Source organism: Esox lucius, chromosome 18, assembly GCF_011004845.1.
Source record: "Esox lucius isolate fEsoLuc1 chromosome 18, fEsoLuc1.pri, whole genome shotgun sequence".
Lineage (NCBI taxonomy): Eukaryota > Metazoa > Chordata > Actinopteri > Esociformes > Esocidae > Esox > Esox lucius.
The window spans coordinates 2,581,371-2,607,891 of NC_047586.1; the positions used below are offsets into that span (position 1 = coordinate 2,581,371).

The following is a 26,521-nucleotide window of genomic DNA, read 5'->3' on the forward strand; positions in this document are numbered from 1 at the left end:
GCATTCTGCGACTTTTTCACCACTGGTTGTAAAAATGGTGCTGTCGAGCCAGAAAGAGTCCCCGAAAATTGTGTACTATGTCAAATTTGTGCCGAAATCAGCTCCTTCCGTTAGCTAATAAGCACAGCTTGAGAAACTCCGGTCACTATCGATTTGCATGGTTCCACTTCATGAATTTGGACGAAACTAGTGATATTAACTCCAGGCTAGGACAGAAGCTAAGAATTTGTTGTGGTGAAACATGACCCCATGGACCTTCACAGACAAGACCAGGTCAGGGGAATTTGACCCAAACATGATTTGACGTCAAACTATCTCTTTAAGCGAAATAATCGACTGACCAATCGTCTCCCACAACACCTTCCCCCCACATAGCACCAATCGCGATGTTGCAACGAGAGCACCAACCTGAGCTGACTCCATACCGCACAGACTCAAGGCAGAGCTGACTCCATACTGCACCGACTCAAGGCAGAGCTGACTCCATACTGCACTGACTCCATACCGCACCGACTCAAGGCAGAGCTGACTCCATACCGCACAGACTCAAGGCAGAGCTGACTCCATACCGCACTGACTCAAGGCAGAGCTGACCTCATACCGCACTGACTCAAGGCAGAGCTGACTCCATACCGCACCGACTCAAGGCAGAGCTGACTCCATACCGCACCGACTCAATGCAGAGCTGACTCCATACCGCACTCAAGGCAGAGCTGACTCCATACCGCACTGACTCAAGGCAGAGCTGACCTCATACCGCACTGACTCAAGGCAGAGCTGACCTCATACCGCACTGACTCAAGGCAGAGCTGACTCCATACCGCACCGACTCAATGCAGAGCTGACTCCATACCGCACCGACTCAAGGCAGAGCAGACTCCATACCGCACCGACTCAAGGCAGAGCAGACTCCATACCGCACTGACTCAAGGCAGAGTTGACTCCATACCGTACTGACTCCAGGCAGAGCTGACTCCATACTGTACTGACTCCAGGCATAGCTGACTCCATACTGTACTGATTTAGTGTAGAACTTTATTAAATCATGTTCATTAGGATAAAACAATGTCACCACATTAGCTGGCTAACTAGCTAACTAGCTAGCTACCTTATTGAAAGGAACATCTAGTGTTATAGCTGGCAAGTTTCAGATGTGCTCAGGCTTATGTATCCACATACACTAACAGATATCAGAAATACAGCTTCAAGCACCAAACTCCTCAGCAGGATGTAAACTTGCACCGTAGCAGTACAACGGTGTTACCGCGGCCAGGTTTTCAAATCCTGGTTGTGCAACAAACGACAATAACCAGGGCTCCCAGCAGGGGGCAGCACCATTTGCCTCAGTGCTGCCCAGGGTGTAGGGACGGATGGGGTGGACGGCTGGATGGTTGCAGTAGTTGGGGGTGCACCGGCGGAGGTTTTGCAGGGTGGGTGGGTTAGGCGCGGAGGGTCGGATATTGGACTGGCCCCCCTTGTCATTTCATGCTCTTGCGACTCCTTGAGGTCGGTGGGGCAAAAGCCCAGACTCATGAAAATTGTGGCTGTTACCGGGTGAAGTCATTCACCTCAGCTGCTTCCTGGTTGTTACCGGGTGAAGTCATTCACCTCAGCTGCTTCCTGGTTGTTACCGGGTGAAGTCATTCACCTCAGCTGCTTCCTGGTTGTTACCGGGTGAAGTCATTCACCTCAGCAGCTTCCTGGTTGTTACCGGGTGAAGTCATTCACCTCAGCAGCTTCCTGGTTGAGTGAGCAGTGTAACAAGAATCGTCTCGTCAGGACATGTTTGGGGGGAAATGTGTCGATCTTTGACAATCCTGTAACCTGCTGTGGAGTCGTTGTGACGAGGCAAGGATTATAACCGCAAATTGGACGGCAAAGAGGTGTCGCTGCTAGATAACATGCTGAGATTCATGGGAAAACGCACCCCAGGGAAATGACTCGCTAAAACAAAATGATAACAAACACTCAGTAAGGTCACTCAATATAATTAACCAAGGCCAAATGAGAATAGTTGTTTTATGTGGCTTTAAATGTGCTGGTAACCTAAGGACGAGGTCACCTCCACACCTAACCCTAACCTTAATCCTAACCATAAACCCCAACTACACTACATTAGAAAACAAGCTGCTACCTGAAGAGTCACAAACATTGTCAACTAATGATCAATTTGAAAGAAGTGTTATAAACACCTGTGTGTGTGTGTGTGTGTGTATGCGTGTAGTGCCAAACATTCGATCTGCCCTAGGGAAGATGAGATGTTGAGGGGATTTGGCATCTCAGCATTGAAGCACCATTAGGTATGACTGACCTGTGAGAGGGGCCGGCAAAGACACTCCCCTAAGCAACAGGCCCCTTCCCACAATGACTTCATGGCCTTGTGGAGACCTGTGAGAGTTTGACAGAGTTACCATGTTATTTATACTCATCACATCCTCTTAGATCTCCACAAGTGCATAGGGTTAAGGATGTAGAGTTTCTGGGTCGATTTGGGATTGGACCTCAGTCCAGGGATCTCTGTGTGTTGCACCGTAGTTGAATAACATTTCTGGTTCTGTAAGTGGATAGCACCGGGGTGGGGATGTCTTCTGGTTTGGGATTGGATAGCACCGGAGTGGGGATGTGTTCTGGTTTGCGACTGGTTAGCACCAGAGAGGAGTTGTGTTCTGCTTTGTAATTGGTTAGCACCGGAGAGGAGTTGTGTTCTGGTTTGTGACTGGTTAGCACCGGAGTGGGTGTGTTTCCTGGTCTGCAAATGGTTAGCACCGGAATGGTGGGGTGTCCTTCCTAGTTGAGAGTCAACATATGGTTTATGGGGTGGGGTGGTGGGGGGGGGGGTGGGCGAGATGTGTGTTTGGAATGTGTGTGTGTATTGTGTGTGTGTGTGTGTGTGTGTATGCTAGTTGCAGGCAAAGTACTCTTTGAGCGGGGCGAAGAGGTGTCTGATGACTGGAACGCTCCAGGAACGTCCCAGGAGACGCTGCCGGGACAGACGACTCATGTTGGAAACATCAGTGTAGTGAACCGGAAACCCGAACACCCTGAAGGGGGAGAGGTCAAAGGTTAGGGGTCAGGGGGTCAAAGGTCCGTACATAATGGGTAGAGGTCAGCGGTTACCTCTCCATCTCAGTGCACCAGAGGATGTCCTCCTTGTTGTCCATGTAAACTGGAAAGTGTTGGTCCTTCCCCTGCTTCACCGAGTTAGAACGCGTCGTTATCGTCCGCACTTTCCCAAACTACAAACAGATAAAGATTTATGTCGTAATCAGGAGGTACACTCCCTTAAACTGACCTGTGACCTGAACACAAACACCCACTTTAATCAGGAGGTACACTCCCTTAAACTGACCTGTGACCTGAACACAAACACCCACTTTAATCAGGAGGTACACTCCCTTAAACTGACCTGTGACCTGAACACAAACACACTTTAATCAGGAGGTACACTCCCTTAAACTGACCTGTGACCTGAACACAAACACACTTTAATCAGGAGGTACACTCCCTTAAACTGACCTGTGACCTGAACACAAACACACTTTAATCAGGAGGTACACTCCCTTAAACTGACCTGTGACCTGTGACCTGAACACAAACACCCACTTTAATCAGGAGGTACACTCCCTTAAACTGACCTGTGACCTGAACACAAACACCCACTTTAATCAGGAGGTACACTCCCTTAAACTGACCTGTGACCTGAACACAAACACACTTTAATCAGGAGGTACACTCCCTTAAACTGACCTGTGACCTGAACACAAACACACTTTAATCAGGAGGTACACTCCCTTAAACTGACCTGTGACCTGAACACAAACACACTTTAATCAGGAGGTACACTCCCTTAAACTGACCTGTGACCTGAACACAAACACACTTTAATCAGGAGGTACACTCTCTTAAACTGACCTGTGACCTGAACACAAACACCCACTTTAATCAGGAAGTACACTCCCTTAAACTGACCTGTGACCTGAACACAAACACCCACTTTAATCAGGAAGTACACTCCCTTAAACTGACCTGTGACCTGAACACAAACACACACTTGGATTTTATTACTCTTGTAGGGACCATAAATATTATTAAATCAAATGTACCCATTTTCCCAAACCTTAACCTCTAACCCAACAAGTCCATATCTATTTTCTTTCACTATTGTGGTGGGAAAATAATGTAAAACCTGTACACACACACAAACAAAAACACGTGCTTACCTTGGCTGTGCGTCCATGCTCCAGACAGTCTTGTAGATCGAGTTTGTCATTCACCATGGCTGTGAGCGGTCTGAAGAGAGATGCACGGTTTTACTGTCCTCATTATGCAGTCGACATCAGTACATTTATTAGAGGGATGTATTTACTGTCCTCATTATGCATTCGAAATTAGTACAGTCATTAGAAGGATGTTTTTACTGTTCTCATTATGTAGTCGACATTAGTACAGTCATTAGAGGGATGTTTTTATTGTCCTCATTATGTAGTCGACATTAGTACAGTCATTAGAGGGATGTTTTTACCATCCTCATTATGCAGTCGACATCAGTACAGTCATTAGAGGGATGTTTTTACTGTCTTCATTATGCAGTCGACATCTGTACAGTCATTAGAGGGATGTTTTTACCGTCCTCATTATGCAGTTGACATCTGTACATTCATTAGAGGGATGTTTTTACCGTCCTCATTATGCAGTGGACATCAGTAAAATCATTAGAATTATGTTTTTACCATCCTCATTATGCAGTCGACATCATGACAATTATTAGAGTTATGTTTTTACCGTCCTCATTATGCAGTCGACATTAGTACAGTCATTAGAGGGATGTTTTTATTGTCCTCATTATGCAGTCGACATCAATACAGTCATTAGAGGGATGTGTGTCCTACCGTCCCATGCCAGGCAGGTTTCCCCAGAAGTACCGGGCGCGGTGAGCAGCAGAAACCTCTTTGGCATCAATCATCACCGGATTACACTGGAAGATACACACACACAGTTGCAGTTAGCCAGTACACAAGAGCAGAAAACGTTAATAATCACTAGCGTGTGGGTGGCTGTTCCTCTCATGGCCACACAGTGGCAGCATTGCTCCATTTACAATACAAACAGGGGTCTACAACAGGTCAATCGCAATATTCTGGGATTTATTTTTTGTTTGTGTAAAATAGCAGCAACACAGACCAACACGTTCCTCTTTTGCTACAAGTGCAAAGAAAGTCCCAGATTCACTATTATTACAGTGAAGTTATTTTTTTTTATAACTACCATTATTCTGATGACAGATGACCATAATTGAAATGGACTCCCACTGAGGTTTTTAATCAAGCATATGGCTGCATGATTTGGATAAAATATTGAATTGCGATTTCTTTGACAAATATTGCAGTTACGGTTATGATTTGTGATTTTCAAACATGGTGTAAACAGCAAAGATAATCGCATTTTAAAATAGAGATCATATCCTACATAATGTGCAATTAAACTGAATGAAACTTGTGTTAAAGTTCAGTGTTGCTATTTCACCCTTATTGCCAATTTGAAGGAGCAGCCTGGGTCCAACTATTCGTTTGACGGCTCAGTGAATGCACGGGCGTTGGCGGCGTTTGCCGTTTGTGCCGTTGCCTTGGTTGGTTAGGCAAAGCTTCTCAACCCTTGAGGTATGTTTTCCCATTTTAAGTGTTTGTAGGCACAACTTTTAATAAACTTTTAGTAACCATGCAGTCGTATGTGTGGGACAATATATCCTGGTGCCACTCGCTAACTTTTGCAGACGTCATCGCTAGCAGGTGCAGCGTTAACTCAAACTAACACTGAAAAACCATCAAGTATTTACACAAAATGAGTCCAGGGATATAAGTAATCTACAAATATACCTATAGCACCCGCAAGAAAAACAATTACGGACGCACGATGCGTGCCGGTTGCCTTGCATCAAGCACATATCATTCACCTTTTTGGAGCTGAATATTGTGTAAGATGTCGATTTGGATATCGCTATTTCGATTAGTAATGCAGCCCAACCCCAGCAGTATTTGTAATATTCCAGAAAACTGAAAATAATCCTAAACCAGACAAATTCAACTGAATTTCAGAAAATTGTTTGATAAAAGGCCCCCTAAGTATTGTATTAAACCTTATATGAACAGGTATATTGGCAGAAAATGTAGTAAAGCATTCTGGGGACAAGATGCCAGGGAGAAAAGACTGAAAGCAACAAAAAACGTTGAGTAGCTTGGGACATATTCAATTTTTTAAGTAGCTCTCCAACCCTAAATGTGTGTGTGTGTGTCTGTGTCTGTGTACCTCAAGGAAGCGAGAGATGTCTCTCTTGTCGCTTATCCCCATCGCAACAACGTTCTCGAACAGCCAGAAGAAGGGGCGGTTTTCTTCTGGTTTGGGACGAGCCTCGTGAAGCAGACGGTAAAACTCGAAGAACAGCCTGCCAGTACCCTCTAGGGGAACCACCAGAGTAGAAGGTTTAGAGGTTTGACCAGTTACACACACATCATAGCAAAGTTTGTTAAGCGTCTAGTTAGACGCTAGTGTCTCGGCTCTTAAAGTCTGTTAAATGAACTACGTCTGGTATAAAGCATAAGAATGAATAACCTGACCATTAAAAACATCTACATGAGTACGCATTTAAGATGGATAAGTATAGGAAATTGCGGAACAAAATATGAAAAATAAAGTTATAGTGACCAATACAGCTTGACATACACACACACACATATATACATACAATACACAAAAACATATAAACACACACAAACATACACACACACACAAACGGGTTGCTTTCCACCTTGTTTTATTTTCAATCCAGTTTACTTAATTAATATAGCCTTTCTGAATTGTGTTTTATAATAGGTAATTTATTTAAATTGCATGCAGACCTACCAAAGAGCCCCTTCCTGGCCGGGTTTACAATGGACAGATCGTTACAGGGACTCCCTCCAATCACCAGGTCAAAAGGACCCCATTCCTGGATCTACGGGTAGAAAGATGGAGAGATTAAAAGAGAGAGAGAGGGGGAATGTCTGACATCTCGTTCGCAGGCACCTTGGCCCACATCACCCAGGGATGTGGTTGCTTTCTCTGCCTATCATCATTGGGTTACATCATAACAAAGGCAGAACCAATTCAAAATGGACTCCTTCCAACCCGAGCTGTAGTTATAATGAACTGTTGGGAATCCAGTGTACTGGTCAGAATGTGAATCTGTCATGGTTACATAATAAACAGGACCAAGTGTTAGGACTTGCATATTATTCAGCTGTAGAGGATGGTGAGGAAGAGGAAGGTTAAAAAAAGGTATGGCGACGAAGAGCTTACTCACGTGTTTGTGTGTAACGTTGCGTACGTCTCCAACATACATGATGGAACCGTGGTGACGAACTATTCCAACTGTGATGGAATCCTCACACACCTCCGAAGCCACATATCTGTCCACCTGTATCCCAAGGTCCCTGAGCACCAAGAGACCTACACACACACACACACACGCACTATATATTACATACACACATACAACTAGGACTGTGAAACCATCATACCTTTAAAATGTTATTTTAGTGAGTTGTAACTGAATGTTTTTTCATGCAAAAAACATCAAAACCATAATGAAGTCTTAATTATTCTAAAACAAAGTTAAATTGAGGATGCACTCTTTCATACCTGAAGGTCAACTTGTTTTTGCATAACCGTAGATAGTATTTGGAAAGATTATGCATTCTGTTTGCTTTCTGTGTATTTACAACACTTCTAATGATAATGATGAAAACAAACCCAGGGGCCCTTCAACATAGTGGACTTGGCCAGCGACGGCAGGCATTGTGGGTTTGTTTTCAAATTCTCTCAACATATTATACACAGCCACAAACACACAACATAGCATACGGAAACACATACACACATCACACGTTATACACAGACAAAAACACACATACGTGTTCTGACCTGTGGCGATGCCGTCAAACAGAGAGAGCACTCTGATTGGCTGTCTCATCTCAGCCGCCACAGGCGGGTAGATTCTGGGCGCCTCCTGTTGGTGGGGAGGGTGGGGGGGGTGAGATGGGGTTAAATGAAGCTGCGTGTGACTGCAGAACAGAAGCCGACAGAACTAACGAACCAGCAACTTACAAACTCCTGTTCGTGGTTGTTAGCGAAGAACACCTGTAGTCGAGCTGGCCAGTCGTCGCGTCGCCGTAGCAACCCGTGTGTGTTGCGCGTCTCGCACATGTAGCAGTCCCAGGGGTCCTCTATGATGGCGGCCGACGCCGAACCCTCCCCCACCAGGAGGTCAACACACTCCACACAGAAACATCTGCACACATCAGGGACACAGTGTGTGGGTGTGGTGTGTGTCAGGTGTGTGTCTGGTGTGTGTGTGGTGTGTGTGTTTGATGTGATTTAGGTCTTACTGAACTCATGGGGACCAAATGTCCCCATGAGTATAGTAAAACCAGAAAAAATGGGCCTCATTGGGACCTTTTGCCGGTCCCCATGAGGCAAAAGTCAATTTCCGGCTCAGGGTTTAGGTTTAGGGCCAAATTTACAATTGATTTTATGGTTAGAATTGGGGTTTCTTTAAGGTCCAGGCATTGTTGGTTAAGTTTAGGGTTAAGGTTAGGCATTACATCTAGGCAAAGTTTAGGCATAAATGTTAGTTTATTGAGGTTAAGGTTAGGGTTAGGTTTAAGGTTAGATTAGGGTTAGGTTAGGGTTAGGTTAAGGGTTACGGTTAAGTTTAGGGCAAGGGAGCATGCAATTTCTATTTTCTGGTCCCCATGAGGGTAGCTGTACAAACTTGTGTGGTGTGTGTGTGTGTGTGTGTGTAGGTGTGTGTGTAGGTGTGTGTGTTGTGTGTGTGTGGTGTGGTGGGTGTGTGTGTAGGTGTGTAGGTGTGTGTGGGTGTTTGTGTGTGTCTGACCTGCAGCAGTTGTTGTTTCCACACATCAGGACCTCTCGTCCTCCACAGCAGATGGTGCAGTAGGACTGGTAGCCATCGTCATCATACTGATACGCACACTCCAGGAAACAGTTCTACACACATACACCACACACACACACCACACACACACACCAAACACACACCACACACACACACCGCAACAAACACACACCACACACACGCCACACACACACACACCAAACACACACCACACACACACACACCACACACACACACACACCACACACACACACACACACACCACACACACACCGCAACAAACACAACACCACACACACCGCAACAAACACACACCACACACCGCAACAAACACACCACACACACACACCACACACACACACACCACACACACACCGCAACAAACACACACCACACACCGCAACAAACACACCACACACACACACACACACACACACACACCAAACACACACCACACACACACACCGCAACAAACACACACCACACACACACCAAACACACACACACACACATACCAAACACACACACCACACACACACACACCGCAACAAACACACCACACACACACCAAACACACGCACACCACACACACACCGCAACAAACACACACCACACACCGCAACAAACACACCACACACACACACACACACCAAACACACACCACACACACACCAAACACACACACACACACACATACCAAACACACACACCACACACACACACACCGCAACAAACACACCACACACACACCAAACACACGCACACACACACCAGACACACACACTGTCAGACTATGTTGCAGACACCAGGCTCAGTTCGCATGAAGAGCAGTGTAATTATAGTCCTGTTAGTCTGGACATGTTTATTCATACGTGTTAGTGTGTGTGGTTGTGTAGATGTTTGAGTGTGTTTGTGTGTGTATGTTTGTGTGTGTGTGTTTGTGTGTCTGTCTGTATGTTTGTGTGTGTGTGTGTTTGTGTGTGTGTGTGTTTGTGTGTGTGTGTGTGTTTGTGTGTGTGTGTGTGTCTACCTTGCAGCTTTGACACATGGCTCCAATGAAGAGAGGATGTTCCAGGGAGACGTTGACGCTGCCACAGGAGATGCAAATATCTACACACACACACACACACACACACAAACTCATAAAATGTCGGTAAGTGGAGATGGTAGAACTACAGAGATAGTAGTACTAGATAGATTTAGAAAGATAGTAGAACTACAGAGGAGATAGTACAAGTACAGTAGAGATGGTGGAACTACAAAGGAGATAGTAGAACTACTGTAGAGGTGGTAGATAGATTCACATAAAACTACAGTAGAGATGGTAGATAGATTCACATAAAACTACAGTAGAGATGGTAGATAGATTCACATAAAACTACAGTAGAAATGGTAGATAGATTCACATAGAAATACAGTAGAGATGCTAGATAGATTTACATAGAAATACAGTAGAGTTTTACCTTCCATGTTCCTTGTCTTCTGTCGGATCTCTTGGATGAGTCTCTCTGAAAGACGTCAAACATGTTTCACTGTTAATATTACAACATAGGGTGTGTGTGTGTGTATGTGGGTGTGTGTGTCTTTGTTAATGGGTGTACCTCTTGTGCCCTCATCGATGACCTCTCTGATCTTGTGTTTTTCAGCAGCGTTCTTACGAGGTCTCTTTGCTGGAGGAGGCGGGGTGTAAGCTGCTTCTGGCTCCGCCCACATCTCTGGGTACCCATTCTTATATTGTTCTCTCTCTTCTGGGGGGAGGGGCAAACAAACAGAAACAACTGATGTCATTCGTAAGTTTGTGCATGTATGATTCCTCAGGGCCAAAAAGGGGTCAAATCAAATCAAACTTGAAAAAAAGAAATTCATATGCTTCGCTATCCACAGTCTGCGTCAGCTAAACATCCGTTACATAACTTGTATGCAAATGATTAACACTGAAATGTTAATTTGTTACTAAAAATGCTACTAAATTGACAATGAAATCTCTGTCTGCATTACCGGTGGATGTGCAGTGCGAGCCTGGAGCCGTCCTAGAAAAAACATGTGTGTGTACCGTCAGGGGGGTCCAGACTCTGAGGTCCGTCGGGCAGGAAGCCGGTCATGGCCCATTCTATCAACTTCCTGTTCTGCTTCTGTAGCTCCGCCCCTCCACCCTCCGCATCATCACCACCATCACAAGAGGGGAGGGGCCTGCCGGCACGGGTGCTCGCCACCTACAGGGCGGATGACAGTATGACAGGCTGTTGTGGATGTCTCTGTAGGTTTGTGTGCGTGCGTGTATGTGTTTGTGTGTGTGTGTGTGTGTGTGTGTGTGTGTATGTACCTGTAGGGCTTCAAATATAGCTCTCCTGTACATGGGCTGTTTATTGTAGGTGGGCTGGTGGAAAGTGGACGAGAAGGAGCTCAGAGGCATCAACTTCTCTACGCATACCTAGACAGGGGAAAGGGGGAGAAAGGGAGGGAGGGAGGGAGGGAGAGAGGGACATTGGGGAAGGGAGGGAGGGGGCGAAAGAGAGGGGAATGTTTGCCATACTCTCAATACTACTTGAGATTCTTATTAAAGGTTCTGATTAAAGACGCCAACGTAGCGGATGATTCTCAGTGTTCTCACTAAGGGATCTAATTCAACTAATGGTGCTAACTAAATGTTCCTACTGAGGGTTCCAGTGAATGTTTCTGATGGTTCTAACAGGAAATTAGCATTCTCATGGGAAGTGGGAATTGAACCCATGTCACGCTAAAAAGCTGATTTCCTCCCTCATATAACTGTGACCCAATGTCCAAACTATGGCTCCTAGTGTGACCAATCAGCTCCCATCACCCAACGCAGGGCTCGATCCAGTGAACCTCTGAACACCCAACGCAGGGCTCGATCCGGTGAACCTCTGAACACCCAACACAGGGCTCGATCCAGTGAACCTCTGAACACCCAACGCAGGGCTCGATCCAGTGAGCCTCTGAACACCCAACGCAGGGCTCGATCCAGTGAACCTCTGAACACCCAACGCAGGGCTCGATCCAGTGAACCTCTGAACACCCAACGCAGGGCTCGATCCAGTGAGCCTCTGAACCCCCAACGCAGGGCTCGATCCAGTGAGCCTCTGAACACCCAACGCAGGGCTCGATCCAGTGAGCCTCTGAACACAAAAACAACTGTCACCCATGAAGTGTCTCTACCACTGCCACAACATAACCCGTAGAAAATTACTTCACGGCCTCAGAGCGAGTGACGAAACCGGCTGAAATGCCATCAGCGTTGACCGCCGAACCGACTCGCTGTTTCACAGCCATTACACAAGCCAAGGTACGAGAATCCTCTGCCAATTCTCAGATAAGAACCACTTTAGCTTCTCATTCTATTCAGAATGTGCGCCAGTCAGATTTTAGATCTGGTCATTGCACTGTTTCACCAGTTCTACACGTTGTGGATGGTGTGCTGAACAGCTTAAAGGGGAAACGTCATTGTGCTGCCTAATTTATCGTCCTTTCCGAGGCTTCCAAGTCATTCAAGGGCTGGATGGAAAGCTATGGAGTCAGCCTCTTCCTAGTACTTAGAAAAATGTTTGATAAATATTACCAGGGAGGATTTTGGGACTAGCTCTTTTGACTATTGGTGAACCTGTAACATTGATCAGCGTGTGCATGATACAGTTGTTTCATCGCCCTTTCTGCTGAAAGATAAAAATGGACTTTGTAACCTGATCCCTTCTCTCATCTATTCCTCTGCTGCATAAGCTTTCAGTATAAACATCACTTCCTGTCACTGTATAACAACAAAGAATATCTAGGCAAGTCTAGTTCGGCTGGGGGGGCGAGTCTCTAACCACTACGCTATTTAACAAGGGGAAGTCAGTCAGTCAGAGACATTCACTCTTCTTGGAAAGCTTCACATTTGCGTCCAACAAAAACAGGAGGCACCAAACCTGATTGTTCTTTGAACACCATTGACAAAGTGACCCTGGTCCCAATTGGGTCCTCTGAATATGAATGAATCAATGTAAAACACATTAAAAACAAACAACTTCCTACTTACAATTCGTTGTTTTTGGACATTATCCTTTATTTGGGGAATTATAGTTTTCTTTTCCATTACGGTTAATTCAGCTTTCTCTAAAAGTTCACAGCACTTGAATTAAGTAATCTGGTATTTATGGTAATTTCCTGAAATTACCATAAATACCAGATTACTTTTATTGTCCACAGTTTCTAGCTAACTTAATTTCTAGGTAAATTGATATTGTGCAAACTTGCAGATATCGTTAGCTCGAAATGCGAGGGATCGGGTTGTGGAAACAAAACCTGTCCTTCTGTCACTTGATTCTTAATGAACAAATGAACCAACACAGCTAACAAAAAAACAGATTGGTGCAGGATTCTGTTTTCAACCTCCCACATGGTTACGAACACTCACCACAGAGAACTTCCCGTCTCCAAACCACATGACCCAGCGTGTCCCATCTGCCGCCCGGCTCCGCCCACTCATCACCCAGGAAACGATGCGTCCAGGCCACCAGGAGAACCCACGCAGCTTCCCGAACACCAGGCAACCCAGACCAAACCCCCTACCATCCTACAATAATATATATATATATACTATAAACACATTATTTACATTATTGCACCAGGCAACCCAGACCAAACCCCCTACCATCCTATAATAATATTATTACATTTTAAACACACAATATATACAGCAACACATTACCTGGTACTCTGACTCTCTAGGAGTAGAATGGTGGCCCCTGGCAACAGGCTCTGGCGTCATGGCGATTGTGGGAGAGGCAGGGTCAGTGTGCTGCTGGGGAGGGGGAGTGGCTAAACTAGCTGCTGGCTCTTCCTCCTTCTGAAACTCTGGATCTGATAGGTCCTCCATCACATTCATCTCTGTCTTGTGGTTGGCCCGGCTCTCAGTCTGAAACATACATTATAGATGAGATATCACTGCTGTGTTCTAGACAACAAGATGTGAAAGTCAAAACCATGATTTTAATTGATTGCCACTATGATAACAGATCAAAATCTAAAATATTTCTGTGTTCAACATTATTGTTTATTTTAACATCTGGATTCTTAAGACATCATGAATAGTTAAAAAAACATATATACAGAAACAGAAAGCCACTCTTCAAAGTATCACAGCCAAAAGCGGTTTCCAAAATAATAGACATAATGACAAGTTGTTACAAATGAACCTGAAGAGTTGGGTAACAATTTGAATGCAAATAGTTGGCAAAATTGTGAAGCGGAATAACTGAATATGTTTGGGAATAACATGTTTTCTTGTTGACAAGGACACTTATTCCAAAGGAAAATTGTTCTACTGACAGAATATACTGAATGGATAATAAAATGTCACAAGATTACATTAATATGCCCCTATGCTGTAAAGTCAATTGCAGTAACAATAGCTTGTATTCTAACCAACCCTTCCCAATCTGCTAAGTGTGAGTCCAGCCCACCGAGAGTGACTTTAAACTACTTAAGTGTGAGTCCAGCCCACAGAGAGTGAATTTAAACTACTTAAGTGTGAGTCCAGCCCACAGAGAGTGAATTTAAACTACTTAAGTGTGAGTCCAGCCCACAGAGAGTGAATTTAAACTAATTAAGTGTGAGTCCAGCTCACAGAGAGTGAATTTAAACTACTTAAGTGTGAGTCCAGCCCACAGAGAGTGAATTTAAACTACTTAAGTGTGGGTCCAGTCCACAGAGAGTGAATTTAAACTACTAAAGTATGAGTCCAGCCCACAGAGAGTGAATTTAAACTAATTAAGTGTGAGTCCAGCTCACAGAGAGTGAATTTAAACTACTTAAGTGTGAGTCCAGCTCACAGAGAGTGAATTTAAACTACTTAAGTGTGAGTCCAGCCCACAGAGAGTGAATTTAAACTACTTAAGTGTGAGTCCAGCTCACAGAGAGTGAATTTAACCTACTTAAGTATGAGTCCAGCCCACAGAGAGTGAATTTAACCTACTTAAGTATGAGTCCAACCCACCAAGAGTCAATTTAAACTACATAGGTATGAGTCCAGCCCAATGAGGCTCACTAGAAAAGTCACATCCCATTCTTAGTAAAGATGGCTTCAGCTACTTAAGAAATTGGTGCAAATCTCTTCTTTTATCATCTGGATAAAATAGACAACAAGTTTCCATTTTCTTAGTGTGAAACCCCAAACTGGGTCTGGTTGTCCAGTCTGCTTAGTTTCCAGAGGTCCGACTATGTTGGGTCACCTCCACGCAGAGAGAACAATAAAATATGACTGTGTGTGAGGAAGAAAGAATACAAGATAGAGAGTGTCTGGCCCCAAGATGGTCTTTCCACTATGGGACCTCTGACCTCCATAAACTGCTCCTAACAGCATTGCTACTGACCACACACCACACAAACACACACATCGAACACATCACCCTCTATCAACCGGAAGCTCACATTGTGTGTGTGTGCGTGTGTGCGTTTGTGTCTATGGAGCATGTGTGTTAATGTGTTCTGGGGTATGTGTGTTTTTTTGATTTCTTAGGAAAAATTAGGGTTTGTGGTCAGGGACAGGTTATGGTTAATTTTATGTGTAGGACTTAGGGAAAATATAGCATTTTGGGGGGGGGTTAAAGAAATGTGTGTATGTGTGTGTGTGTGTGTGCATGCATTTGTGAGTTGTGTAGTTGAATTCACAACTGACCTAGTGTTAGCCTCTGGACTCCTCCTCTCTGACCTCTTACATGACCCCTGACCCATTCAACAAACCGTCCCCTAAACCACACAGCCTTTATGACAGCCGTTGACCCTGATCTTAACATGAACTCATCACGACCTCCACACACACACACACACACACACACACTCACACTCACACACTCACACATGCATAGTATAAACACACATAATTCCGAAGCCAAAAGACAGATGAACCATTGTGCTCCATGCATGTTTCTGTGGTAACTACCAGAGTCCGTTAACTGGTCAGGATCAGGGCACCCTACCACAGGCTTTATAGAGGTACTGAATTAACCAGCATGTTCAGCATATTCTCCTCAACCAAGGAAAAACATTGCCTTTAAATCATCACTTAAAATCTTAAACTCTTGTCTCATGAACACAGACAGATGGAAACACATGCACAGTTATTCTTTAGGAATAGAAAAGGTCACTTACACTGAAGACATCAGACCTCAGCTTCTGAAAGTCTTCAGCCTCCCTCTCTGGTGCTCTCTTGTTCATGTCTACCTCCTTTCTGCCTTCTCACCTCCTCCCTGCACCCCTTACTCCACTCTGACCCCTCACCCCTATCTGACTCCTCCCTGACTCCTCCTCTCCTCTGTCTCAGCTGTGAATGGGGACATAAAAATGGTTTCCCTTTCCAAATAATATTTGTTATATTCCTGAACCTAATCTTAACCTAAACCTCCCTTCAACCCTGAAATCCAACTTTAGGCTGATGTCTAAATCTTCCCCCCTAACCCCACAACAACGTCTAATTATAACATTAACTCGAACTGCTTCCTTAAAACTACCACCTGAGCCACAGAAAGCTTATTTCAAAAAGGTACCAAAAAATGTCCCCATGAACTGAATTTTCCTGGAATAACCACAGTTTAGGGGCATTCTTGTCCATGTTCAAACAGTAAAACCTGTTCACACACCAGTGAGCTCAGTTCCCAGTGGAAATGAGACAGCTGTCCAAGTCATCAGACGATTGACATCAGGCCATAGAAACGCCAGTAGGGACAGCAGAGAGCGCTTATATTCTGTAGGCCCGGCCTGGGGGGGCATTTGGGCCGGGGGAACGTGTGAAACGTCTCCAGCCCTAAGGGCTGCAGGTTCAATCCCACTGCTCAGAATTTTTTGGTGTTTTTTTAAGTCTTCACCAAACCTCAACCCTTCGCTTTCCCGTTTAACTTCACTACAACTGTTTCCAAATGCTAACCCTCCAGCATTTGTGGCATTACCCCGTCCACGTCTAGAGGGCGCTATGAGCAGGCTTGCTGCGTTTTGTCCAACCGGTCTGGACTGCTGCAGCATGGACGGGTGGGGGGTTCTGCCGGACTTCTACGGTCTGTTGCAATGAACTCCAGTTTGTGCTTTCAATGATGGAGCAAATGTACCAATGAAGGTAGAACAGACATCCAATCTCTCTCTCCTCCCTCCTCTCTCCTCTCTCCCCCTACATCTCTCCCCTCCCTCTCCCCGCTCCCTTTCCTACCTCTCTATTCCAGTGACTGATCCACTCTTCTCTCTGTCTCCTGCTGATGTTAAAAGGATCTCCGGCCTGAAACGGCACCCTGGGAACAGGCCTTCTGCGGAGCCTCCCGCCTTCCCCCTGCACACACACACACACACACGCACACACACACACACACATGCACACACACACACACACACACACACACACATGCACACACACACACACGCACACACATGCACACACACACACACGCACACACATGCACACACACACACATGCACACACACACACACACGCACACACATGCACACACACACACACATGCACACACACAATATTAGCTAGTATTAGTCTGTTTTCTGTCTCTTTGTGTGCCTGTCTGTCTGCCTGTCTGTTTTTCTGCCATGTCTGTATTTGCTGAATGACCCTGTTATCCTCTCTACACAGGCACAGTGCAAGCCAGCTAAGTCCTTGCCTCAATGTTTGGGTCCTCTGGCTCCAGAGGCTCCAGTTTCTGCCGGCCACGTTTCCTGCGAGGGGAGGGGTCAACTTCCTCTGGCGGGGTGGGCGGTGCCATCTCGCAGGGGTCCTAGGAGCAGGGAGAGGGAACGTGAAAAAACTTTTAATGACAGAAAAAACACACTCTGAACAGAGGAGACTATGAACAGTGTCAACATTATTCAGATGCTGTATCAAAATCTGATCATCCTGTTGTTGCGACAGGAACACTACTGACTGAAAACGACAAACTACACTTTCATTCTGTCTCTCTCCCAAGCTCCACTTCCATTCTTCACAACTTCCTGCTTTTTCATTCACATTTATCAATGACCTCAAAATGTACTCTCACTGCAAGTAGGTACACACCTACAGAATGCAGAACGAGAGACAGAGAGACAGATAGACAGATAGACAGAGATACAGAGAAAGACAGGAAATGATGACTCAGGATGTGACACAGGAAGTGTGTGCTTGAGTTTGCTGTCAGGACGTTTCACTTTGCATGTTAATTACTACAGAATAAATACACTACTGCACACAACAGATAGACTACACTGCTACACACAACAGCTAGATTCCACTGTTACACACAACAGGTATAATTCACCCGGTCAAACCTTAACATTCCCTCAGAATGTTTACAATATACTTAATCAACATGATGTGACAAGACATTAGGATATATTATCCCTCCTTCTTCTCTCCCCCTCCCACTTTCCCTTTAACCTTCCCTTCCTCCCTCCCTCTGCTGTGAAAGTGGAATGGTTGCTAAGGAAGATAAAACTGCATGGCAACCGTCTCCAGAACTGCTGCGCTGACTAAACCTCTGACGTCACTTCCCCGACGACCAGCATAGCAGTGATCGACGTAACCTACCAGGCGACCACTTTGTTTGGATTGAGAACCCTTTCCTCATTCCCATTTGTCTACCCACACATGGACACACCCCCTCCCTCCCTCTACTCCTCCCTCCCGCTACTCCTCCCTCCCTCGCTCTGTATCTTGGGTCTATTTTGGTCTCTGGCAAGTTATTTAGGGCTGCTGTTGTTGCTATGCAACCAGACGGCTAAAGGGAGACAGGAGAGTCCTACAGCAGACAGAATGGCTTCTCTCCACCTGTTCCTCAAACCCTCCTCTCCCTATTCACAATTCCATTTAAATCAAAGGATTTTGTAAAAATGTGTTTAGAATGCCAAAGAAAGTGTAAAATGAGAAAGAATAAATAAAAATGATAAGTAATAAAACTGGAGGGGAAAAAAGCCCTGTAAATGTTAAATGTTTAAAATGAGCATTGTACAGTTTTGTTCAATGTGGAAATAGTGACAGAGTGAACTAAAATAATTTGATTCATATTGGGTTTTGATAATTATGTTGTATTTCCGCTGGTTGCCCTTCTCATTGTGATGGTTAACAAATCTCACTGCTGTGTTACTTCTCTTAACAGACATGGAAGTTTATCAATGTTTGATTTGCTTTAAAATACTTTGTGGGTCTGTATAATATGAGGGAAACACATTTACAGGAAACCGCAAGTACATTTCTTCAAGTTCAGTCAGAGCATTTCGATAGGACTGACATCTGGGCTTTGACTCATTCCAATACCTTCTATTTAATCTTTTTGAGCCATTCTCTTGTATTTTTGTTTGCGTGTTTTGGGTCATTGTCTTGTTAACAATATTCATGTTCGGTTAAGCTTCAGCTATTTGACAGATGGCCTCACATTCTCCTCATGAATTCTCTGGTATGATATGGAATTCATGGTTGACCCAGTGATGATAGGTTGGCCAGGCCCTGAAGTGGCAAAGCAGTCCCAAACCATAATGCCACCACCTCCTTGCTTTACGGATAATGAGGTTCTTCTGTTCAAATGCAATGTTTCAATTTCCCAAACATGGTCTCTGGCATTGTGGCCAAACAATGCCACCTTTGGCTCATCTGTCCAGAGCACAATTTTCCAGTAGTTGTGATCTTCACCTAGGCATTGTCTGGCAAACATCAGTCTTGGTATTTTTTTTTTGAAAGCAGAAGCTAGAGCGTATATTCCCAATAGTCTGGACTTTTCTACATTTCTGGAGGTTCCGTCAGAGAGTGGAATTATGTACTTCAAACTGCTTAGAAACGTCATTGTAACTCCTCAGAGACTCATAGGCATCATTAATATTTCTTCTTAGGGACTTTGATGGGTCTTTTAATCTTGGCATTACAGTTACCAAACACTTGTTTGACTGACCAGGTCTTTAGACACCTGACACCTGGACCAAACTAGACCAAGCGACTAATCTTCATGGAAGACTGGACCATCCCATGGACGCCAGACCGCACAACCAGATGGCAATGGGTTCTGGGACTGACTGAAGTATTTTAAGCAAGATTCAAATTGGGTTTCATGTTGTTTTTCATGGTATAAAAGGCCCCTTCTTGCCTTGTCTCATAGGTCATTCACAGCCTTGCTGAAATGAATTTTAGTGTTGATGTTAAGGCCATGGTAGAATTAATTGTAGTGTTGAAGTTTAGGCCATGGTAGGTGTAATTACTTGTTTTGTCTAGGCCATGGTAGGTGTAATTATGTAATTACTTGTTTTGTCTAGGCCATGGTAGGTGTAATTATGTAATTATGTGTTTTGTCTATGCCATGGTAGGTGTAATTCCTTGTTTTATCTAGGGCATGGTAGGTGTAATTACATGTTTTGTCTAGGGCATGGTAGGTGTAATTACATGTTTTGTCTAGGGCATGGTAGGTGTTATTCCTTGTTTTATCTAGGGCATGGTAGGTGTAATTACGTGTTTTGTCTAGGGCATGGTAGGTGTAATTACGTGTTTTGTCTAGGCCATGGGTTTCTTGGTAGAATATATATTTATGCTGTTTGGAACACAAACATTTGTGTTATGAAGATTTACTGTCAGGGTCTGAGTCTAAGAGAATTTGTGTTCAAGGTGCTGCTGTAAAAGAAGCTGTATCCCTGTCTCACCCCCCGGCCCTGAGGGAAGGGGTATCCCTGTCTCACCCCCCGGTCCTAAGGGAAGGGGTATCCCTGTCTCACCCCCCGGCCCTGAGGGAAGGGGTATCCCTGTATCACCCCCCGGTCCTAAGGGAAGGGGTGTCCCTGTCTCACCCCCCGGTCCTAAGGGAAGGGGTGTCCCTGTCTCACCCCCCGGTCCTAAGGGAAGCTGTATCCCTGTCTCACCCCCCAGGCTCTGAGGGAAACTGTATCGCTGTCTCACCCCCAGGCCCTGAATGTAGGGGTATCCCCGTCTCCCTAATCCATTTCTTCTGTTCTTCCAAACTAAAAGATTATTACACTATTTAACTAAATTCACTCATCTCACGTAGAGCCACAGTGAGCGTCATCCAAAGTTGCTAACAAGAGCGATCAGGGTTCCTTTTCTTGTTCTCAAGGCACACTGACGTTTCCTCCACCTTGTGTGTGTTAGTGGGTGTGTCTAGGTGACTGTGGAATGCCGAACAGTTAGTCATCAATGTAAATAAATAACTGACAGTTTAATTATTACACACACACACACACACACACCCCTCACCACGTGTGTAGCGGGACCCTCTGATGGTGGAAGAGCAGTGGTGTTGGATGGCATGGCAACCGATAACAGTATTATCTCTTCGGCAGCCGGACGAGTTCACTCCTTCAGTCCTCCCTCTCCTGTCAACAGGAAAAACACAAACTGTCCGTCTCGCTCGCCGTTTGTCTCTCACGGCCTGTCTGCACAGCTGCCTCTCTGCCCGTTTCTCTCTGCGACGGATGGACAAAGAGGCAGAGAGACAGGCAGACCGGCAGATACAGGCAGGCTGGTTGCCGTAGGCCACAGTACCAAGGAAAGAAATTGGTCAGGTTGCAATTTGGTCATGAACTGTACTGAAAGAGGCAGGTAGAAATTGACTCCCACCTGTGGAGGTGCATGCTGGGAAAGTGCTGGGGTCAGGGGAGAGGGTGAAATAGTACGTATATGACTGTTCATATGGCAGACAAACAGAATGACAAAGTGTTGAATTACGTCTATGACTGTTCATATGGCAGACAAACAGAATGACAAAGTGTTGATTTACGTCTATGAATGTTCATATGGCAGACAAACAGAATGACAAAGTGTTGAATTACGTATATGACTGTTCATATGGCAGACAAACAGAATGACAAAGTGTTGAATTACGTATATGACTGTTCATATGGCAGACAAACAGAATGACAAAGTGTTGAATGGGACCAAACTGCCCTGTGCTCAATGTCTCTCATGGGTGGTTGGTGAAACAGATCTTATCTACACATAATGATGTGCGAAATGTTAGTTGGGAAATACATTAATTTAATTAAGTACATATATAAAGAAAAAGCATTGATTGAAATGTATCCTCTTCTGATTACCATTACAGATCAAAATTAGTTCCATAGACCCCACAAAATTAGACAGCTACATGACCTCAGAGTGAACCCACCTGTTTCTGTAAGGGCCAATGGTGTGACAGAAAGAAAATACAAACAATCACACCATGACACCAAGTACGCTTCAGAACAAGTCTTGAAGAAAGTTCTGGAGAAGTTCCAGTCTGGGTTGTGCTATGAAAGCAAGACGAGAGCAGAACAACCTCTGTAACTGAAAGACCGGACAGGGAGTTTGGGTGCCAGTGAAGCCAACAATGGTGACACTGAAGTAGCTAAACAGTTCTGTCCAAGTGTCAGCCATCTAGGTGCTGCACTAAGCTGTTCAAAATGGAGACAGATTTTTTTCTCCAGTGCATGTGTACTATGAGAAAGCAGTGAAATGTGAAGGAGTAGCCTACAGCTTGAGGAGACATGTCCCAATCTTCAACTCTCCCGAACCTGCTTTGGCCTTGTTGCAATAAGGCAAGGCCATAAACTGCATTTGACATTACGAAATTCGCAGGGGGAAAAATGTTATCAATAAAAGTGGTAGTCCAGCCCTACACACACACGACGTTGCAATACTAGGCTGACAGGCTGATAAAGCATGATGGTGGCAGCATCATGTTTTGGGGATGTTTTTCATTGACAGAGACTAGGAGCCTTGCCAGGATTCATGGCACGACAGAATATGCCAAAACCTGCATCAGTAGATAAGAGACCTTGGGGCGAAGGTTTACCCTTCAGCAAGACAATGATCCTAAACACACAACTAAGGCTACACTGGAGCGGTTAAAATTTACAAAACTAAGTATCCTGGAATGGCCCAGTCAAAGCCCAGGACTAAATCCAATCGAGAATTTGTGGCAAGACTTGAAAGTTCTGTTAACCAACAGTTCCCATCCAATTTGAGAGCTTGAGTGGTTTTGCCAAGAACAATGGGCAAACATTACAGGAACCAGATGTGTGCAGCGCTGGTAGAGACTTGCCCAAAGAAAATTGCTGTGATAAATGCTGCCAAAGATGGTTCTATGAAGTACTGACTCAGGGGAGTGAATCCTTATCTAACCAACACATTTCCCCTTTTTATTTCGAACCACCTTTTACATAATATATTTTGTGAGTTCAAAGTGTTGTGTGTAAGGTATTAATCAAAGGGAGAGAATCCAAACTGAACAAGTGTTAGTTTCAGATTATAACACTACAAAATGTGGAAAAGCGATTACTTATGTAATCCACTGTGAAATAGACCCCAACAAAATGCCAAAGGTCCATTTTACTACAGTTAAGACCTGACACCCTCATCCCCCCTGAAACTAGAGACTAGGTCCCTGAGGAAAGACTTTGGTATTGTGTGATGTTGGCAAAATAGAAAAGGAGTTAATTCTGTTTTTTATTGACCTCTATACAATGACGTGATTTGTTATGTTTGCTAGTGTATTTTGTACTAACACTGGAGTCTTCTGGGTAAAGTTGAACCAATTAAGGCTTGAGTTGTTTTTCAGAAAATATTTCTTTGACATCAATTTATTTTCAAAGCCTGGGGGAGGAGAAACATATTGTTTGTGTATTTTGACAAGATGTAAACGGCTCTGTTGTAAATAGCTAATTATGAAATATGTCGTTACATTGTATATATTCATTGTTTAAGTGTTTGTGTGTTTGTCTCAAAAAGCCCATGATGGATGGTCACCAATTGATGTATGACACTGAAATAAAAATACAGGAATTAAAGGGGAAATTTTTCAATTCTGCCCTCTAACATAAATAGGGGTAATAGCTGAAACTATGTATTGACTTGATAGCATGAGCAGCAAATTATAAAACAACTAGTAGCTATAGCATTTGGTTTTGGTTTGAACTATATCTGAGCAAACATAAGCTTTCTGAATATTGTCCCAGGCTAGTGGCCCTGGACTGATATTTCTAAGTATCTTATTAGGCAGCTACGGGCAGAAGACACTCTGATCATGAATACACAGAAAATAAAAAAACTATATTTTTTGACGTAATCCATTAAAAAATATTTCCCCAATACCTTTTATTATACCTTCAGCATTTTCTCTGTTGAGTTGTGGCAATCTTACAAATTACTCCTTTAAAAGTACTTAAAAATGATGCTGACAGTCAGCAATTTTACACGTTCTGCTAACATATGCTAAGAAGGGGCCTCCCGACCTCCAAGCCCCCCCCCCAGTAGAGTGGGTTCATGTGGATCAAAACATTGAGCACTTACACACACAGTGGTGGCCACTGTGCGAGTATGAAGGGCCTATACCCTGGAATCCTTGACCGCAGCGTGGAATGGCAGAATGTGTCCCGCGTCAGGGACTTAGCTTTCTGCATTACAACAAAATGTGCAGAAAATCGTCAAAGCACCAGCACTAGTAGACAGGTGGATGTCAGACAGGGTTGACTTGAACAAGAGAGTCCTAGTGGTAGGTTGGGCCCCTATGGCCTCAACTGTGGTTGTTGGTCTGGAAATGAGCACACCTCCAGTGCATGTGTACTATGAGAAAGCAGTGAAATGTGAAGGAGTAGCCTACAGCTTGAGGAGACATGTCCCAATCTTCAACTCTCCCGAACCTGCTTTGGCCTTGTTGCAATAAGGCAAGGCCATAAACTGCATTTGACATTACGAAATTCGTAGGGGGAAAAATGTTATCAATAAAAGTGGTAGTCCAGCCCTACACACACACGACGTTGCAATACTAGGCTGACAGGCTGTATAGAAACAACCCAACATGTTTGTGAGGAAGACGTACACTAGATCTGTTATTTAAATAAAGAGACGGTATTCTCTTAACGTAGGAACATTAACGCGATATTGTTGTTTAGCTCATACCGAACCGAGCCGTACGTCTGTGTAAAGGCGTCGGTAGATTACTGGGTCAGGTAAGTACAGCGGCGCGCGCGGGTAGACTGAATGCACCCGTTAACCTCGAGATGCAGGCGCGCGCCACGGCGTCAGTTCCGTGTGTGTATCTTCAACTGGCAGAAAAAGCCACTCTATCGGAGCCACTCAAAAGGCCGATACAAATTTCCATCACCACCGGTCAATCGGTTTCCGGTGCGTTTATAAGCAATAAAACTCCTCAAGTTCACGCGCCGTAGCCATGTTTAAAGCGCACATCTGCACCCGACAACCGAACGATCACGCGATAACGGAACGATCCCGACTCTACTCAGAGACGCAGTACTGAACCGGCCCACTGTCACAATGTGTGTATTGTTACCGTGTCGGCCGTCTCAGGCCCGGACCCCCGTAGTCTCGCTCTCTTGCGGGTCTCTACCGGGTCTCCCCTTCTTGTCTGCCTTGAGCTCCCCGCTTCCTCCGCCGGTCACCTCTCTCTCCTCTATCTTCCTCCCCCTCTTTCTGAGCCGCAGAGGAGAGGCCGCGGCACAGTATAACGTCTCTGCCCGGTCCTAGAGTCTGTCAGCTGACGGAGCACTTTGACTGTGAAACTGAACTCATTGGCCACTTACCTACTCCGCAGACACGTCGCTTACCAACACTATCAACAATTACTGACTTCAGAGAGGAGGATGAAAGGCAGGACACGAGATGAAGGGGGAGATCGGGAAGGTTTTTGATAGGTGCTAATCATGACTTCTCCCCCTACACAGTCAGTTAACTGTTAAACACTGTCTCTGACACACAGTGGGGAGATCTCTGTGAAATTGATCAAATCTGATTTCCAATGAGGTATTACAAACACTGTAGAGGTGCAGTATTTTTCAGAGCAGACCGGCTTCACTCCGAACTGAAACATGTTCTTTAAGGTTTCGAATAGATCATATTCACAGACACGGTCCAATACGGAACTCAATGTTTTATTTCTCTGACCGAGTTAAAATGTATTACCAGCGGTCCACTCGAAATGTACTATTAGAGATGGGTTAATTACATGTTCCAATCTTTTATATAAGATCCCATTTGAAAGAATACCCACAAACCCACGATTTCACCTTTCTTAGCTTCCTGCTACTCCCTCGCTTTTTCTATCTAGCCTTTTGCCAAATCATCTGATCACATATAAATATAGCTCCATAAAATAACAAATAAGCTACAGCTTAAATAAAATGCATCTGTACACGGATTATATTCTACTCTAACGAACAATCCTGACTGGTATACCAACGTCCACTTATCTGGGCTTTGACATGAGAAGCTTTAGTACTCAACTGTTAAAAGCAAACTTCCTCCCACTTAGAGAAACTTAAGAAAAACATTGCTTTTTTGTTAACCCTCCTAATCTATGCGGGGGAAGAGTTGATTTTATCAACAAAAAAATTCTCATGTAATTGCTTTACATGTTGTAAAACATTCCCAAGCTCAGACCCACATCTCTCTATAAATAACCGGACATAGTCAATGCTGGGACTAGAGCGCACACTGAATACGATATAAAAAACTTTTTTTTTAATTTAGTCGCTACTCTCCTCGAGGTCTCCTTTTTTATTGAATACAGATTTTTTTTAATAGATCGTTTACTATCATATTATTAAAGGGGAACCAGT

At 44.5% G+C, this 26,521-nt stretch overlaps 1 protein-coding gene across 7 annotated transcripts; it reads right to left on the reverse strand.

Annotated features, from left to right (window-relative positions):
* Positions 1–688: 688 nt before the first annotated feature.
* Positions 689–25,385, reverse strand: LOC105018056 (DNA (cytosine-5)-methyltransferase 3A). 7 transcript variants are annotated; one of them, XR_004574738.1, is made up of 22 exons: positions 25,237–25,384; positions 21,165–21,283; positions 17,602–17,715; positions 17,145–17,261; positions 13,656–13,862; positions 13,362–13,520; positions 11,274–11,381; positions 11,004–11,163; positions 10,552–10,698; positions 10,414–10,458; positions 9,981–10,060; positions 8,930–9,042; positions 8,140–8,323; positions 7,957–8,041; positions 7,337–7,482; positions 6,898–6,988; positions 6,304–6,452; positions 4,890–4,975; positions 4,221–4,290; positions 3,118–3,236; positions 1,649–3,041; positions 689–1,568 (listed from the first exon to the last, which is right to left on the reverse strand). XR_004574738.1 is itself a non-coding variant. In XM_010883173.5 (21 exons), the coding sequence occupies exons 2-21, from the start codon at positions 21,216–21,218 to the stop codon at positions 2,900–2,902; spliced, it is 2,373 nt and encodes a 790-aa protein (XP_010881475.1). In that variant the 5' UTR covers positions 21,219–21,283; positions 25,237–25,385; the 3' UTR covers positions 689–2,899. The 7 variants fall into 7 exon arrangements, 5 of the variants coding, with proteins under 5 accessions (XP_010881475.1, XP_010881473.1, XP_010881476.1 ...); XR_004574737.1 differs by having other exon boundaries at positions 1,609–3,041; XM_010883173.5 differs by having other exon boundaries at positions 689–3,041; positions 10,552–10,695; positions 25,237–25,385.
* Positions 25,386–26,521: the final 1,136 nt, after the last annotated feature.

What these genes read in the sequence shown, in the direction of transcription:
- LOC105018056 (XM_010883171.5), bottom strand. Translation starts at nt 21,218, where the DNA reads ATGCCATCCAACACCACTGCTCTTCCACCATCAGAGGGTCCCGCTACA. An exon ending in CTAGAGAGTCAGAGTACCAG is followed by an intron (nt 13,521 to 13,655) that starts GTAATGTGTTGC and finishes ATATTATTGTAG; the next exon opens with GATGGTAGGGGGTTTGGTCT. An exon ending in GAAGACAAGGAACATGGAAG is followed by an intron (nt 10,061 to 10,413) that starts GTAAAACTCTAC and finishes GTGTGTGTGTAG; the next exon opens with ATATTTGCATCTCCTGTGGC.